This window comes from Malaclemys terrapin, chromosome 1 (genome assembly GCF_027887155.1).
Source record: "Malaclemys terrapin pileata isolate rMalTer1 chromosome 1, rMalTer1.hap1, whole genome shotgun sequence".
In the NCBI taxonomy this organism is placed as follows: Eukaryota; Metazoa; Chordata; order Testudines; family Emydidae; genus Malaclemys; species Malaclemys terrapin.
Window position 1 is genome coordinate 6,056,627 of NC_071505.1, and position 18,846 is coordinate 6,075,472.

Consider the following 18,846-nt stretch of genomic DNA (forward strand, 5'->3'; position numbering starts at 1 on the left):
TGGCTTATGTACTCACAAACCCAGAATGCTGCATACTGTTTTTGTTGCAGACTCTTCCAGTCTAATGTTCCAGCCACATTGGGTTCTACAGGAACAAAGGACTGTAGAAATCTGGCATGCCATGAAAAGGCAGCAAATCACCAGAGAACGTTCCATAGGTGGAAAGAACTTGAGATGAGACTAAGGTTAAAGGCCACCATAGATGATCAGCATCAGGAGATTGCATCAGAGTCTCTTTACTGGCAAAATGTTCTGAAAAGGCTCATTGCCATTATGAGAACGCTTGCTACCCAAATCCTAGCACTGCGTGGCACTTCAGATCAGCTGTATATGCCAAACAATGGAAACTTCCTTAAAATTGTGGAGCTGATGACTGAGTTTGATGCTGTACTCCAGGAGCATCTAAGAAGAGTCACCACCCAAGAAATGTACACACACCATTACCTTGGAAAAACAATTCAAAATGAGATCATACAGTTACTGGCAACAAAAGTTAAACAGAAGATTGTGGCAGATCTGAAGTCAGCAAAGATATTACTCTGTTATTCTGGACTGCACACCTGACATCAGCCATACGGAACAAATGACTTTAATGATGCATTTTGATAATATGCACGATATTGATGCAGGTGATTTAGGTGATGACCTGAAAGCCCTTTCAAGATACATTTCAGCAGGATCAACTCCAAAGGCTGTTCTGGAATATATGTGCACAAATAAGATGACCACCCTCTTTCCAAATGCTTTTGTTGCTCTGCGCATACTTCTAACACTTCCTGTAACAATTGCTAGTGTAGAAAACAGCTTCTCCAAGCTGAAGTTAATAAAAACACATTTATACTCCACAATGACACAGGAGAGGCTGGTCGGCCTTGCAACCATCTCAATAGAGCATGAGCTGGCCCAGACTGTGGACCTTCCACAGGAAGCAGTTCAAATCTTTGCAAACAAGAAGGCACGGAAAGCACCACTTTGATTATTCAAACAGATAAAAATGCCAGTGTTTACTATGCAAACAAGAAAAGTTACATTTGCTGTTCAGGCGTTTGGAAGTTAAGTGTTACTTAAAATTTTTGAACAAGGTATTTTAAGTTGTTAGTTCTCCTTTATTGGGGTAGATAGCAGAGCAGTACCATGAGAGGAGTAAGCTGTAAGACTGTAATTAAACCACCCCTTAATGTTCTCTTTGTTAAGCTAAATAGATTGAGCTCCTTGAGTCTATCACTATAAGGCATGTTTTCTAATCCTTAATCATTTTCGTGGCTCTTCTTCCCCTGTAAGGAGTTCCCCTGTAACTGTGCACCCCACTGGCATGCTGGAGCCTCCACCATTTATTTATTGACAAATAAAATTTGCAGAATTTTGCCAGAATTTTAAAATATTGTATACGGATTTTTAATTCTTTTGGCACAGAATTTTTAATTTTTTGGCATAGAATTCCCTCAGGAGTAAGATGTATAGATTTACATTTAGCCGCATTAAAACACATATAATTTGCTTACACCGGTGGTGCAAGTACGGTGGTACGGTCCTGTACGCCGTATCAGTAAGATATTTATAACCGGTACGGCGTACTGGAAAGACACAGAAGGAGCCCGCCCCCCGCCTTGCCCCCAGCCCTTCCACTCAGCTGCGTCTCCTGAGTCCTGCCTGGGGTCTGTACAGCAGCCCCGGGGAGGACAGCACTGGGGGGGTGTGCTCAAGGCGGTACAGCTGCGAGGGCGGAGCTGCCTGGCGGCCCCAGGTTTTGCTGTTTTCATCACTGTGGTTCCCGGGAGAGCAGCTCCTCTGGCGCAGCTGCTGTTCTGCCCTCAACCCTACCCTCTGGCAGGGCTACTGTACAGACCCCAGACAGGAGGACTCAGGAGACGCAGCCCCACGCCGGCAGCTCCTCCGGCATGGCTGTACCACTCCCAGACCAGCCCCCAGCCCTTCCATGCAGTTGCATCTCCTGAGTCCTCGTGCCTGGGGTCTGTACAGCAGAAGTCTCTGGCACAGCGGGAGGAGGACAAAGCCCCCCTGACAGGTAACGTGGGATGGATGTGGATCATAGGGAGGGGACTAGGAGAGCACAGGGGCCCCAGGCTGGGTGGGGAGGAGTCACATGGGGGGGTCATGTGGGGAGGCCATGTGCCCCCCCTGTGTGTCCCTCCCATGAGTGCAGCGTACTGGAAAGAAATTATTTCTACTTGCACCACTGGCTTACACCCAGTTTACCAAGAGATCTAGATTGCTCTGAATAGGGTGACCAGACAGCAAGTTTGAAAAATCGGGACGGTGGTGGAGGGTAATAGGCGGGGGTAGGGGGTAATAACAGAGAGTTGTTATTAATGGTTCCCAATCTTGCTGGAAAGGTATAACAAGAGGGGTTCCGCAGGGGTCTGTTTTGGGACCGGCTCTGTTCAATATCTTCATTAACGACTTAGATATTGGCATAGAAAGTACGCTTATTAAGTTTGCAGATGATACCAAACTGGGAGGGATTGCAATTGCTTTGGAGGACAGGGTCATAATTCAAAATGATCTGGACAAATTGGAGAAATGGTCTGAGGTAAACAGGATGAAGTTTAACAAAGACAAATGCAAAGTGTTCCACTTAGGAAGGAAAAATCAGTTTCACACATATAGAATGGGAAGAGACTGTCTAGGAAGGAGTATGGCAGAAAGGGATCTAGGGGTTATAGTGGACCACAAGCTAAATATGGGTCAACAGTGTGATGCTGTTGCAAAAAAAGCAAACATGATTCTGGGATGTATTAACAGGTGTGTTGTGAGCAAGACACGAGAAGTCATTCTTCCGCTCTACTCTGCTCTGGTTAGGCCTCAACTGGAGTAATGTGTCCAGTTCTGGCCACCGCATTTCAAGGAAGATGTGGAGAAATTGGAGAGGGTCCAGAGAAGAGCAAAAACAAGAATGATTAAAGGTCTTGAGAATATGACCTATGAAGGAAGGCGGAAAGAATTGGGTTTGTTTAGTTTGGAAAAGAGAAGACTGAGAGGGGACATGATAGCAGTTTTCAGGTATCTAAAGGGTGTCATAAGGAGGAGGGAGAAAACTTGTTCATCTTAGCCTCTAAGGATAGAACAAGAAGCAATGGGCTTAAACTGCAGCAAGGGAGGTTTAGGTTGGACATTAGGAAAAAGTTCCTAACTGTCAGGTTGGTTAAACACTGGAATAAATTGCCTAGGGAGGTTGTGGAATCTCCATCTCTGGAGATATTTAAGAGTATGGTCTAGACAGTATTTGGTCCTGCCATGAGGGCAGGGGACTGGACTCGATGACCTCTCGAGGTCCCTTCCAGTCCTAGAATCTATGAATCTATGAATCTATATAAGACAAACCCCAAATATCAGGACTGTCCCTATAAAATCGGGACATCTGGTCACCCTAGCTCTGAATCAACAATCTGTGCTCTTCGTTATTTGCCACTCCCACTCATCTGCCAACTTCATCAGTGAGGATTTTATATTTTCTTCCAGATCATTGATAACGATGTTAAATAGTGTAGGGCCAAGAACCAATCCCTGCAGGACTCCTCTGGAAACACACCTGCTTAATGACGATTCTCCATTTACAGTTACATTTTGAGACCCATCAGTTAGCCAATTTTAAATCCATCAATGTGTGCCATGTTAATTTTATATCATTCTAGTTTTTTAATCAAAATATTGTGCAGTACAAAGTCAAACACCTTACAGAAGTCTAAGTATATTCTGCCAACACTATTACCTTTATCAACCAACCTGTAACCTCATCAAAAAAAGATATCAAGTTAATTTGATGGGATCTATGTTCCATAAACCCATGTTGATACGCATTAATTACATTACTTTCCTTTAGTTATTAATCAAGTCCCATATCAACTGCTCCATTATCTTGCCTGAGATTAATGTCAGGCTGATTGATCTTTAATTACCCGGATCATCCCATTTACCCTGGTTAAAAAGTGGCACAGCATTAGCTTTCTGCCAGTCTTCTGGAACGTCCCCACTACTCCAAGACTTATTGAAAATCAACATTAAGGGTCATATTCAGGACTAAAGCCACAAAGCTGTGCTGCCTGAGATGCGGGGCAGCCCTTCCGACTCGACTGTGGGACTGTGATGCACCTCTCCCCTGCCCTCACGGGGTGACGGGGTGTATCAGCCCTGAGACAGAAGCCTAAATACCTTTGGGGATTTGGTGCAACCAAGGGAGGTATTGGCATGATGTATTAATAAGAAGACCTACTTAATGTCTGACTAATTTTGGGCTTTGTCTTCACTAGGGAAAAAGTGTGGTGTTTTACCACATGTTGACTATCACATGGATTGATGATTAGCTTGTGATAAAAACCTAGTGGGACAACTGTTAGTAGACTTTGGTAAGAAATCCAAGATGGAGTTCTTGGTGTATCCTGCCCACAGGTCTCCACTGCGATGGGAGAAATTACAATTCCATCCTAACCTACCACATCACGCTGGAGCACTCTGTCTGTTCTTTCATGGGGTCATTTACAACATCTGCAACCATAACCTCAATATTGAGTGTCCCTCCTACCCTAACCTGAACAAGCTGATAGCTCAGATGTTGTCCTCCATCACTGCTTCCCTGAGGTTTGATGGTGCTTTGAATGTGGATCTCACTGAATTCCAAACTAACTTGGTGCCCTATCCCTGCATACACTTCTCCATCACTACCTATGTGCCCATAATTTTGGCAGAAAAAGCTTAGAATGAGCAGCTCTTGGTGCCTGAAATCACCAACGCTTGCTTTGAGTTCTCCAACCAGATGGTGAAATGTGACCCTCGCCGAGGCAAATACATGGCTTGCTGCCTGCTGTACCGGGGGGATGTGGTGCCCAAGGATGTGAATGCAGCTATAGCAACCATCAAAACCAGGAGGTCCAACTAGTTTGTGGACTGGTTCCCAAATGGGTTTAAGGTGTGCATCAACTACCAGTGATGTACCTGGGGGAGACCTGGCTAAAGTTCAGCTCTTCTTTCAGGTTTGGGAACGATACTCCAAGCATCACAGCTAAATGCAAGATGGAACAGATGTTCGGAGTATCTTTTCCAGATCTGAAGAAGAGCTCTGTGTGACTCGAAAGCTTGTCTCTCTCACCAACAGATGTCGGTCCAATAAAAGACATTACCTCACCCAACTTGTCTCTCTAATATCCTGGTTCCGACACAGCTACAACAACACTGCATACACAGGAGGATATGACATACTAACAGTATCTGGTTAACATAGCTTACCTCTCCTGAGTTGTTCACTGTTTTGGCCTCTTGTTCACTTTTAACCCAGCATCTCATCCCACCTTCTCAACAGCATGCTCTTGGTGGAGTCAGTTAAGACACTAACATCTTGTCAAACCTCTATTCTACAGCAGGCCTCCCCTGTGTTATGACTAAAGTTAAGCATGCAGTCTGTAAGACATCTTAAGCCTTGTATCTTCTTGCAGTTCACCATTGGAAAAGATGCAATGCTTTCAAAATTCTTGAACCAAATGTAGTATTTCCATTCTATGTTTTGGGTGTGGGAGGACAGGGGGAAGAAGTGAGGGGTATTATTTAGGGTGACCAGATGTCCTGTTTTTATAGGGACAGTCCCGTTTTTTGGGACTTTTTCTTATATAGGCATCTATTACCCCCCCACCCCTTGTCCCATTTTTTCACAGTTGCTATCCGGTCACCCTAGGTATTATTCAAATTCTCACATTCATAGATTCCAAGGCCAGAAGGAATCATTGTGATCATCTAGTCTAATTTCCTGTATAATACATGTCAGAGGATGTTCTTGAACTAATTCCCGTTTAACTAGACCATATAATTTAGAAAAACTGTCAGAGTCTTGATTTAAGTTTCCACCAATGGAGAATCCAAAACACCCCTATCTAAGTTGTTTCAATGGTTAAACAATCAGAGTGTTGTTGTTTTTAAAAAAAAAACATTGTCTTCCTAGGCTGAATTTAACTAGCTTCAACATCCAACATGCATTGGATGTTCTATCTTTGGCTGCTAGATTGCCCCCTACTCAAACTTTTGTTCCTCATGTAGGTATTTATGTTAAGATTTCTTCTTCTGTAAATGAGGGTGAAATGTGTTAACTCCCAATGTTGCTATTTTTTTGATGTACCTCTCCCCACCCACAAACAAAGCCTTGGAGGGCTGGAGGACTAGAGCTATTTTATGAAACTGGAATCCGAACAAGTGCTCTGGGAGTAGATTTTCTTTCTTATAAAGAATGTGAGATGCTATTGGGAGCTCTGCCAGTCATGGGAGTTGACTTGGCTAAAGAATTCAGTGTAATCCTAATGGCTGACTGCTGCCATAACAGTAAAGATGGAGCTGACAGTGCCCCCTTCTAAGGCAATGTTCATAGCCCAACAACTAATATTTTGTAACAACCCTTGTTCTTGGTTCCCCAAACATGTGCATTGCAGCATCATTCTCCACCGTAAACCCCAAATCATGCAACCTCTGTTAAAAGGTGTCTTTGCAGGGACCAGTTGAGCTTTTTGGGCTCCAGAACGTTTAGTGGTTTGATGGCTGCATTCATCCAAATAGCAGGGACTCAATGGAAGGCTTTATTTGGAACTATCTACAAAAGAACTGCTTACTACCCACTGCGAGACTTTCCCACACTTGAAGCTGTTTTCCCCTGGTACGTTGACAGTGGGCTTTGCTTCAAAAAGGGAGGAAAGTGTTAATGGTTCCCACTGGCAGCTTGTTTCTCTTGTGGGCTTGCTGTTCTTTCTTGGGAGGGATTGCACTTCCTTTGTATCTACAACAAAGCACAGGGTGTTTCAGAGGGAGACAGAGTACAGGAAAGGCTGATATACAGGGTGGCTCCTCTCTTCTCCAAATTATTCAGAGGTACCTTTTTAATCCCTTTCCTCCTCCCCTCAAATAAACCTCAGAGGGAGTAGGTTACAACTGGAGTCAAGAGCTTGCGGTACACAGACTAACTGGAGTTATAAATATACCAACCAATAATGCTTTGGTTGGGAACATACATTTATACAAGCCTTTCAAAATTCTAATCAATGTTTACCAGCCCAAGTTCAAACACTACTTCCCACCTTCTACTGTGCTGTCTGGGGAGGGCAGTGGGAACAAAGGTGTTCTTTCTTCGGTTAAAAGAAACAAATTCAAAGTGGGTGAGTTGAACTTGGCAAGGCTGGGTAACACACAGAGCTAGCATCGAAATAGCATATAACTTTTTGGCCATGTTCCCATGCTACCAGTGAGTGTTAAAGTCTCTTTTCTACTATTCCATCTGTCTTAGGTATTTATATGACCCCCATTAAAAAAGTATGCATGCCTCTCAGTCTTCAGTGTATTTAGCCTCACAACGTATGGGGAATTGAGGCACAGACCAACTAAGTAACTTGCTAGGGACCTGGACTCAGGTCTCCTAGTGGATTGGGCACTAGTCTGGGAGATGGATCATCCTTCCTCTCTGTTTAGGATCCTGGCACATCATGCTGTGACCTCTTGTAGCAGTTCTTCGCCCATGAAGGCTCTAAAAGGGTTGATCCTGGCAGCATGGCACAGGGTGCAGCTCCTTGTCACAGCTCCAGTGGAGCACTCCCTCTTGATCACTAACCAGACAGCTGAGAGGGGATCCAGCTATTGAATCCCCAGGTGTTTTAAGCCCATAGGGTCTAAATGGAGCCAAGGCACTGCCAGTGTCTTAGAGCTCTGGGGACCCTCTCAGGGCGCAGATCTTCTTTCTGGCACCCTCTTACAAACCTCCACTTGAAGATGTGAGCTCTCTGGGTTACTTCTTCAAGGAGGCATGGGATAGGTTTAATGCTTAACACATACAGCTGCTTTGCATGGGATTCTCAACCCTATTGCTATTTCATAGCATGAGAAATACAGAGATCTATACAAAAATAATAAACCCTACCCTGCCTCAGTTTCCTCACCACTCCAGAGCATTCTTTAGGATGGGGGTCTGAGCTGTTGGGGGCCACCCAAGGTCCTTCAGCTCCAGTGCACGTCTTGGTTCTGCGACACATTTCTTCTCCCCATAGCTCACCACTGCTGACCTTGGCCACACCAGCCCCTTCCTTCTTCCTGCCCAAAACTTCCTATGATCTCTCCAGGAGTCTTCCCCCCCCCCCCCAACTTGCATCTGAAGAAGTGAGGTTCTGACCCACGAAAGCTTATGCTCCCAGTACTTCTGTTAGTCTCAAAGGTGCCACAGGACCCTCTGTTGCTCTTCCCCCCCCAAGAGTCTTTTTATAAATTGCTCTGTCACCTGTGTCTCTTCATTCTGCTCTTTATTATTTTCCACTGTCCAACCCCCCCAGCTAGCCCCTTGTCCCACAGTGCTGCACCCTGACAAGGCAGTCATTGAGTTCCAACATCATCCCTGGTCTGACAAAGACATGACACATCCCTGCCAGCCCTGCCAGGTGGATTCCACATTTACCTAGAGGTATTCTGTGATACAGCAGTTTTCATACTAACAACTTCATAATATTATCCAGAAGTCGTAAGTTGTACAGAACAGAACCCTCAAATAATCACGCCCCCTCTATCTCCTCCCTTTGAATCACTCAGTCCTTTAGTGACTGTTCCCTCCTCTCAGGCTGGGGAAGAATCCCAGAGAACTGCTGGCTCTCCTTCCTGCTCTGATGGAATAGGGTGCAAAGTGCTCTAGGGCAGTGTTTCTCAACCTTTTTGATACCAGGGACTGGCTTGTTGCCCCCCTAAACTGCGTCAGGGAGATCTCAGGGACCAGCGCTGGTTGAAAGACCAGTCGTTGAGAAACACTGCTCTAGTGCATGGGACCACATTACTGAGGCTCCTTTCCAAACACAAGCTGCTACACAGAGGAGAGTCCTACTGATTTTCTGACCTCTGAAAACTTGCCATCAAAGCATGGGAGAGGGGAAACCCATTAAGCTTATCTTCCTAGAGGACACTCTGGTCAGCAGAGGGATTCCTGCTGGTCAGCTGTCTTCAGAAGGTGGATTGTCAGGAGGAGACCCCTGCTGGTGTTTCACCTAGACAGTATTTTAGTTGATGGGGAAGTTGTAGGCCTTGGGACCTTTCTTGGCAAGAGTTCTGGTTATTAGGTGCATGGCTTTGTGCTTCTGAGGAACTTAGGTTGGGATCTGAGCTTGAGGAGATCAAATGGTACCTAGTGGGAGCTTTGAGATAAGGGGTCTGGGATTTGAGGAGGGGAGAATTAGAGGAGGGCAAGTGTGGGATGGAGACAAGGGGCATACTTACTTGCCAAGGGAGACCACAAGGCCCCAAATTTCCCCATCAGCTGACTTGGACAGTAATTTGATATAGGTTAGGAAGGAAAACCTCTGGGGAGCAGCACCATTTGAAGGTTGGAGGAGTGGCAACTGGTCTGGGAGGGAAGTGGTACAGTATCTTCAGGAGGAATTAGTTGTATCAGCTTGATGTTTGCAAATAAATTGACATTACTGCGATACATAATATGCTGGACTACTTCTTGCATGGCTGAAGAGAGATGTGGCTTATCAAACATTTAAGTAATGGAAGGGGGGAAATGAGCCTGTGTAACATGCTTACTAGTGGGTTGGCACATGCACAGGCATTGGTACTGGTGCTGACATAGCACAAGGGCCGCTCTTCTCATGGTAGTTTACTTTCTGGACTGTGGACAAACCCAGAACAAGAGCAGCTCTTAGATACATCAGCTCCATAAATTGCCCCTGTGAAAAATGTAAACACCAAGAGCAAATCCTGTACACAGCTACTCAGCTCTGGTTGTGTGTCTGTGGAAGCCAAGTGCATCACCCTACTGTAATGATTCCGTAATCTTTCTTCTTTTTAACAGAGGAGGGTTGGGTGGGGGGAGCATCTATCATACTTCCCTCTCCTCCCACCCAGACATGACCCATACCTACAAATGGGGATAGGGGATGGAGGGCAGTGGCTTGGGCAGATGGTACTGAGCATGCTCAATACAAGCCAAGCAGCAATTCTGGGTGGGGGCATGTGTGGTAACTTCTTACCTAGTCTAGGGAAAGCTTGAAAGTGGAGATGGGGGTATAGCTTTAGCAATCGCCTCTCAGCATAGCTTTTGGAAAACTGTCCTTCAGTCTTAAAATCAGTGTCTGTGGAAAACCTGCTGTTTGGAATGGAAAAACGTACTCAGAAGAGCTGCACCAATTTATTCTCGAAGATCTCTGTAGCAAGCCCAAACACTGCATGGCTCAGTAAATGATATTGCTCTAAGACAGAGGTCCACCAAGTGTGGGGTGTTGCCCCCTAATGGGCACGGCAGGGCCTGGGCCAGCCACCACAGAGGCGGGGAGGGAGCGCCACCCAGCCCTTCCCTGCCCCCAGCTCTGCTCCAGCTGCATCCCCAGCTCCTGGCCCCATCCCCAGTGTCAGTGCGGCTCCGCTCCTAGCCCAGTGACAGCCCCCAGCCTTGGCCGCAGCTCCATTCCCAGCTTGGGGCTGAGGCTGAGGGCAGGACTGGGAGAGGAGCTTCACCAGGCGGCGTGCCTGGCTTCTGGCCCAGCTCACACCCCCGCCTTCAGCCTCGGTCCCACTCCTGGCCCCTGCCCACCTCTAGCTGTGGCCCCAGCCTCGGCCCCATTACCCCTGCTTGTGTCCTCCCCACGAGCCGCAGCCCCGGGGAGGTTGGGGAGGGGCGTGGACAGGGGAAAGTGGGGGCCCAACCCTCAAAAGTTTGGGGACTGCTGCTCTAAGATGAAGCATAACCCAATGCAAAATTCCTCTAGTGCATTAAGGGGTAGCAGCCTACTACTGCTGCCAGCCAATGGAGTTATTCCTTTAGCTCAAGTGCCTGCGGTGCTGAAGGTCCCTAGTGGAATCCCTGTTGACAACCCATCTGGGGGAGGGCCTTGCACTACAGAAATTGTAAGTACAAGAAATTGTGCTGTAGAAAACAATACTACACTAATTCAGGGTATAACTGAGTATAACTCAGGGACCGGATGGTACCCTATAGGTCCCAATGATATAAGAATGCAGAGCTTGGATGTAATGACAAACCATGCAATCAGGGCCAAAGCATATGTGCAGAATTGTTCTCTTTGGCCACCTTGAATCATGCAAATAATTTTTTGCTGGTGATTAAATTTAACACACACATTTCATCTTCAAAACACTTTTTCTCCCTCCCCCATGGTAGCTTAGAGCCTTGCTACCTGTCCCAGGCTCGCTCCAACCTGAGAGTCACTGGAACAAAGAAGATACTGTAACTGTTCAGTCTAACAAGATGCATGTCTAAGCACCTCTGTTTTCACACCCTACACGCTACTGCAATGATATTTGTACAACCTGTGCCTTGTGAGGTATCATTTGAAAACTAACACCACACTGGTCAATAATATCATTGTGGGATATGTGTGACTATGCTACATATGGAGTTATGGATGTCCTCTGATTTTATGTTTTAAAGTCTGTATTTGAACACAATAGAAGCAGGACCGTCCAGATCTTGAATACAAATGAAGCTGCGTGACCAGTAACAATGGAATTACAATATACATAGGCAGTAGATAGAACCATCAAAGCTCACAAAGCGGTTTGGGAGTCAGTCTGTCTAGATCATTGTACCTATTGGGTTCCAGGAAGTGGGCCCGCCCACTGCTAAAGGATCCACCCCCAGCCTAAGGGGAGGATCTACAGGACCTGAAAACCAACTGATTTCGGGGGACAACTAGGAGTGGTTACCCCACTCCTGGCCTGAAGGGCTTAAAATAGCCAGGGAGAGGGCTGTGGCAGGGGAAAGCTAGGTTGATTGAGGAAGTAGCCAGAGCTGGGCTATGCCCCAATCAGGCCCAGCTGGTCCCTATAAAAGGCTGTGAGCCAAGGGCCCAGAAGAAGTCTCTCTCTGCATTCAGGGAGAGAAGGGCCTGGCTGCGGGGAGCTTAACCAAGTGCCTAGGGTGGAGCAGGGCTGGGGAAAGGCCAAGGGAGCCGGGGAGCTCTGGCCTAGGAAAGCCCCAGGCTGCAGGCCTGGTAAGGCCTATTAGGTACTGGGTTGCAGGGGGCAGCCCACGGGTAGCCAGAGGCAGCAGGTCCAAACCTCTTTGCCTGTAATGAGTGGCTTATACTGCAGTCTGCCCCAGTGAATGGGGGGCTAGATAGAGATTGAGCAGTAGCCTAACACTGAGGTGAAGCGTGGATAGCAGGTGGGGGTTCCCCTGGGAGGGGGAGACCCAGAGCTGTGAGGGGTTATTGCCAGGAGGCAACACCCCAGACAACAGGGCACCAGGTCTGGGAGGGACGTGGGGGCCAAGCAGTAGCAGGACACCAGCCTGCAGAGGGCGCTCTAACGGCTGGAGAACTAATTCCTGAAGACGGCCAGCAGGAGGCGCTGCAGGGGAGAGTCCCGCACCCTTACAATCATAAAGAATTGTGTATTTGCTTGGCTAATTAGCGTGGTCATCATGCAGACACAGTGAAGGCATAGTTACATAAAAGGTAAACAAAGCCATCAAGCTAACAAGTGGCAGACGTAATGACTCAGCTATCACTGGGGGATGGAGACTGCACCCCCAGGAAGCCTTCCTGCTTCTTGAAGCAGGGTCTCATGAACTTTAAGAGAGATGCTTTTCAAAGGTTTACTGGACTATAAAGAGAGGGGCAGTGAACCCCTAAGTTTTCTTCCACTTAAGAAGACAAGGGAAATCAGCACCTCATACTTCTGTGGAAGGTCCTGCCTGACGGATAGTCAGCCATGGTGGACCAAGAGTAATTGATGAGCAAAACCATTTTAAACAAAGACTGTACCTTGCTAGATTGTTTTAGACTATTAGATGCAGGTTTTCACTTGTAGTTCTTTTATTTGGCATCATTCAACCTATGTCCTCTCATGAATAAATTTGTTTTATTTTAATCTAACCCCTCCCCCAGTACTGTGTTTGAATTGAAGTGATTGTTAACTCCAGCTAATGTGGCAAGCTGCTGGGTATGGTCTCTTTAAAGGAACAAACAAACCTTATTATTTCTCTGAGTGGTTGAGGAGAGGTCTGAACACTTCAGGTAGATGGTTTTGGGGAAATTCAGGACTAGGGGTGGGTGGGTGTTGGGTTCACTTGGCTAGTAGTAGGCAGAGACCAGCGTGTGGCTGTAGTGTAATAAGCAGGCTGATGGAATCAGAATTAATGAACCATGGCTGCTTGTCACACAGACACTTAGCACATGCTTGTATGCTGGCGGGGAGCATCTAGACTAGTGAGCTAAAGCAGCAGAGCATTTTAAAGCAGCTAGGGATACGGGGCAGGTGGTGACACAACCTCTCACTGGTCTGGATTGCACCTCAACACGTGACACCATGTCACTGGACTGACAAGGACCAGCGAGCAAAGAAATGGGGCATTGACTTCACCTGAACTGCAGTGATTTCCCAACCTTTCCCTCAGCAAAACTTTTGTCTGGTCCAGTCAGCTGGTTCTGTTGTGTCTTCAGTGGGGGTAAATGAAGCTGACTCCTGGCATCGATCCCCTTTGGGAGAAATGGAAAAGAAACAAGATCTGCCTACATGTAGGTTGCAAGGGGAGTCCTAAAAATTGGCCCGTAAGAGGAGAGGCAAATGCCTTGCAGTCAGCAAGGAGAACTTAAGAAGGTCATGACCCAGGGAAGAGAAGGTGTGTTAAGCAGGAGTCTCTCAGAGAAAGTAAAAGCAAATACAGTGAATGCTCAAAGGTGGAGAAAAAGGCTGAATTGTTATAAAGCCAAAGATTGTGTATTGCTAATGACAACCTCAAAAATAATGAGTCAGGCTTGCAAAAATCGTGAGATTTATTTATTTTTAAATCTCATGATTTCAAGTCCATGTTGAGTTCTCTTTAATCTGTCTTCTGGTTTCTGCGCCTTTGGGGTACACTTGCTGCATGTTTCTAAGGTTTTCATCTGCATCCATGAGGGCTTGAAACGTATGTTTTGAAATATGAAAGTTGAGATTCTCATGTAATTGTACGAATGGAGGAGCTGGGGCATTAGGAAAAACACCAAATATTTGAGACTCGTGACAAAACTGAGGATATTTCATTCCAACTCCTTGTCCACATTGCTGTCCAACACCACATGCTCAATTAAAAATTCCTGGCACCTTTGCGGTGCCTTTCAGACAAGGATCTCAGGCCCAGTCCTCAAAGGTATTTAGGCATTTAATGCCTATTGAAATCAAAAGGAATTAGTCACCTAAATATCTTTGAGGCTCTGGGCCTCAGTGCTCTCCAGCCAAACCACCAGTTTTACTCATTTGCTCTCTCTCGATGACCAGTTCATGCAAACATTTGAACCTGTGTGTTGTTCACAAACTGGTCACTAAGACTATTTGCTATTGTGGTATTTGACTGCTGACCTATATCACATGATGTTGTTCCTGCTCCCTGATTGGAAGACCACATGCAAATAAATAGGCAGGACGTGTACATGAACAAAAACCTGGTCATGCCAAGATTCATGAACAGCAAATGAAAACAAGCATTGATATGGTGAAAGAGAAAAAGTGTTTGGAACCTTAGTGTTTGCGCGAACACACACACACACACACAAAGTGTATACACTTTTACTCCTAGAGGTGGAGAAGGGAAAGAAAGGCTATGGGGGGTAGTGTTGTCTTATCAGTTAACTTTTGGGAAGCACTTAAATACTATGGTGGTGGGAGTCAAATAAGTACCTAGATATTTATGTTTAGCTACATATCAATATTATCTCTATTTTACAGATGGAGAAAATGAGGCACATTAGATTAAGTGACTTGCCCAAAGTCACATCGGGAATTAGTGGTATTGATAAGACTTGATCCCAAGAACCCTGACTACCCATCCTCTGCTCTAATCATTGGATATTATTACTTCTTCATCATTAGAGGTCCAGGGTTGCAGCTTTGAAGTCTCAGCATTACAAGGACCATGTCCTTTCCCAGGTTAAAAATTAGCAGTGAAATGTTTTACCCTTCCTAAGTGCTCTTTGCAGAAAAACTTCATGGGGGTGTCCTTTCTGTGACTGGAATTCAGGTCAGGAAGGGGATTATTAGTCACGATCAGTGTTGTCTTGTCTTGATTGAACTCTGAAGATCTGCACATAAGTTTGATGTATCTCTTGCGGCCATTGAGATAGTCTTGAAATTTAGCGTCAGTCAGTGGCACAAAGTACTTCGCCTGTACAGGGGCAAAGTGGGATGTCTGGGTTAGAAGTGCCACCTCCCTGTATCCCAGGATATAATTGCTATTAAACTCAATGAAAACTGCATTTCAGAAAAAAATTGCTCCCCACTGCCGGACAGAATGAAGCCATTGTGATACATACAAACATCACACATAAGAAGCCACTAACTGCCTCCTTATGGGTGTGTAATGACCCCCAATAACCTCCACATCAGTGCGGGGGATCAGCAGGGTTTGAACCTCAGAACTTTAGTACTACAGTTAAGCATTGGAACAAATTGCCGAGGGAGATTGTGGAATCTCCGTAATTGGAGATTTTTTAAGAGCAGGTTAGACAAATATCTGTCAGGGATAGTCTAGATACTTAGTCCTGCCTTGAGTGTTGGGGACTGGACTATAAGACTTCTTGAGGTTCCTTCAAGTCCTTTGATTCTATGATACAACATAGACCACTTGAGCTAAGGAAGAAACTCCCTCAGCTGAGATCAGTAAGAGTCTTATCTACTAGTGAACCAATTAATAGAGGGGAGACACATCACATAGATTCTGGATCAGGGGAGCAGACCATGGTATTCAATACTATATGTGAGACAAAGGTAACATCTAACTGTGTCAGGTTGGCTGGGAATATATTAAGCTTGACTTACACAGTTATATTTGCTGCAAGAAGTTACAAGGTGCTTTCCATCTCTGGCATAGTAACTCAGGCAGGAGTTCTACCAGGCTGTAGGGGACTCACACCTACTGTTACTCACACCTTCTTGTCAACTGTTGGAAATGGGCCGTCCTGATTATCACTACAAACGTTTTTTTTCTCCTGCTGCTAAGTCTCGTTATAGTTGGTATGGCAACCCCCATTTTTTCATGTTCTCTGTGTATATATATATATATATCTTCCTACTGTATTTTCCACTGCATGCATCTGATGAAATGGGTTTAGCATACGAAAGCTAATGCCCAAATAAATTTGTTAGTCTCTGAGGTGCCACAAGGACTCCTTGTTCTTTTTTATGATGTCAACACTTGCCCAGGGGGAACAGGACTCACAGCAATAGGCTTGCAATGCTTGAATTTTAATGCTCGTGTAGAAAGTAGTGTTGGTTACAAAGTGGTTCACTTACCAGTTTGGGATGGTAACAATACTGCTCCTCATTTTGTAGAAAAAAACTGCTCATGTTCTTCTAAATCAAACTATGAAATTAAATAATATCATTTATTATCTGGATCCCCAAATCCCTCTTCTCATCAGGCAGAGCAGTACTAATATGATAGCCACTATCTTAGCCAACAGACAGGGCATTTTACCAGGGACTCCAACACAGAAAACATGAGCGACTACAGCTTGAGCTCTAGTCAATATTTTATAGCTGCTAGTTGCAATGATTCATATCCTCTGTGGATCAGGCACAGCGGGAGATCGGTAATACAGGTCTGTCGCATCTTACGCGCATTTAACATGTGCGATTTCAACTTTACGCAGTCGGCAAAAACAAAAACAAAAAAAAAGAGAAAAACAACAATTTTAATACTATACCTGTAGTGTGGGCGATTTGGCCCGCCATTGAACTCAAGGGAGTTTTGGCTATACGCGGTTTTCGCTTTACGCGCTAACCGCGGAACGGAACCCCCACGTAAGATGAGACAGACCTGTACACACTCACCAGTAGGCTACACTAGCCTCTGTGGCTACAGTGTTCAGCAGACCAGGCTAGCAATGTAAATATGTCCACCTAAATTACTGCCAATGGTCGAGACATTTTTCTTCTGTTTAAGAAAACCTTTGGTTACACTTTATATTATGGTTCCATTAATAAGTAGGTTACACATGGGTCATAAATAATTAGATGTTTAAATAAATGATTAATCAATTGCTATAAATTGATCAATAGGTTGCTTACAACCATAGCTTATACCTTTTGACTCCTTCTTCTTTCCACTTCCCTATCCGGAGTTGGCGACTTTTATAGCTTTCTTACAAAACTTATGATTGTATCCCAGACTATCATCCAGATTGGTCTCTCTGAGGTTGGTTTATATCTGGTCCATCTATTAAGTCATTAGTCTATCAAGTCTCCCCCTTGGTTGTCTTCTATCCCACAAATGTTGCAAAAGCCATCCAACCAATATAGCTCTCAGGTTTCTGCTGGATGTGACCATACCAACATAGCCTATCTTCCCTCAACTTGTCTTCAATTGGAGCAACCTGCATTAGGCCCCTTACAAACCTCATTTTGTTTCCTATCATGGAGTGTCCAACCATTTGACCAATTCAACGGAGGAGAGCATACTGATTGCCAAGTCTCTGTTCCATAGATTAAGATAGAATCTATAAAACTGTAATTCGACCTCTCTTTTAACTTTATAGGCATATTTTTGTCACAGAGAACTGGGATCAGCTCAAGTCATTTGCACCAAGCAGCTTTAGTACAATGCCAGGCATCTCTAAGGAAGGCATCATTGTCAGCAACCGTTGATCCTAGGTATTTAAATTATTTCACTCATCTAAGCTCTTCCCTTGTGATATCTTTAGGAGGTATCCTCTATAACACCTTTGACTGAAGTGTATAAAACAATCTAATGCACACCCCACACACATACACTACTCATGTTGGTACCAACTTTTAAAATGTGCATTAATCATTTATTAACCCTTTAGAAACTATTTAGAAATGGAAACTTAACATAAAGTGTGATCAAACCTTCTGTCTAAAGTTAATATTTTCCCCATCATATTTTACAAACAATATTTATATGGAAATGGATCTTTGTTTCTTTGCATTTCATCTACTGCTGCCTATTATACTATAATCTTTCATTTATATAGCATCTTTCAACTCAAAGGATTTCAAAGCACTACACAAACTGTATATGTCACAATCATTTCACTCATTTCACTGTAGGTATGGCCACCTCTGTGGTGTAAGGTGGTAGCTGTTTAACTGCACACAGCAGTTTAGGACTGTAAGGGCTTGTCTACATTACCCGCTGGATCGACGGGCACCTCTTGATCCAGCGGGGGTCGATTTATCATGTCTAGTCCAGACGCGATAGATCGACCGCTGAGTGCTCTCCCATCGACTCTGGTACTCCACCAGGGCGAGAGGTGCAGGCGGAGTCGACGAGAGAGCGTCAGCCGTCGACTTACCGCAGTGAAGGCACCGCAGTAAGTAGATGTAAGTATGTCGACTTCAGCTATGTTATTCATGGAACTGAAGTTGCGTAACTTAGATCGATTCCCCCCCCCCCCCAGTGTAGAGGACAACAATTTTCAACCACTATTGACCTATGCTGCATTCAAACTTGTGATCTATAGGCTAGATTCTATGCCTACTGAAGTCAATTACAAACTTTCATTGACGTAAATGGATCAACTGCTATAAGTGAATGATTCTATAATCCATCACAAATCCCTTGAGCTATCCAGTCCACTCAGATTTTATTAAATTTCTTTTATCTCCCACAATATAACAATTCTCCATATATTAACCGAATTCTAACCAAAACACGATTGTCTTTGAGAAAGCCGAAAGACATTGGCGTAATGTACCTATGAGGACATGCAGGGAATGTCATAGTTCCAGGGGAATGAGAAGACCTTATGGCTGGTGGCTTGTCTATTTTGAAAATGTTTATGGCTAAACCTGATGCAGATCGGATGCCAGGGGGTGACTTGGAACATTGGTTACCCTCCGGTGCTATTTCTAAATCAGGGATTA

At 45.0% G+C, this 18,846-nt stretch overlaps 1 protein-coding gene and 1 pseudogene across 1 annotated transcript; one reads left to right on the plus strand and one right to left on the minus strand.

Annotated features, from left to right (window-relative positions):
• The first annotated feature begins 610 nt into the window (after positions 1-610).
• On the plus strand, positions 611-5,021 carry LOC128830330 (tubulin alpha-3 chain-like; annotated as a pseudogene).
• A 1,551-nt stretch (positions 5,022-6,572) lies between these two features.
• Positions 6,573-16,305, minus strand: TSGA13 (testis specific 13). Its single transcript, XM_054016179.1, has 5 exons — positions 16,252-16,305; positions 14,918-15,124; positions 13,345-13,460; positions 9,993-10,105; positions 6,573-6,769 (listed from the first exon to the last, which is right to left on the minus strand). Exons 1-5 carry the CDS (start codon positions 16,303-16,305, stop codon positions 6,573-6,575), a joined length of 687 nt encoding a protein of 228 aa, XP_053872154.1.
• Positions 16,306-18,846: the final 2,541 nt, after the last annotated feature.

What these genes read in the sequence shown, in the direction of transcription:
- TSGA13 (XM_054016179.1), bottom strand. Translation starts at nt 16,305, where the DNA reads ATGAGCAGTTTTTTTCTACAAAATGAGGAGCAGTATTGTTACCATCCC. An exon ending in ATTGTTACCATCCCAAACTG is followed by an intron (nt 15,125 to 16,251) that starts GTAAGTGAACCA and finishes GCCCCTGTACAG; the next exon opens with GCGAAGTACTTTGTGCCACT. An exon ending in TCAAGCTTTCCCTAGACTAG is followed by an intron (nt 6,770 to 9,992) that starts GTAAGAAGTTAC and finishes GCTTTGTTGTAG; the next exon opens with ATACAAAGGAAGTGCAATCC.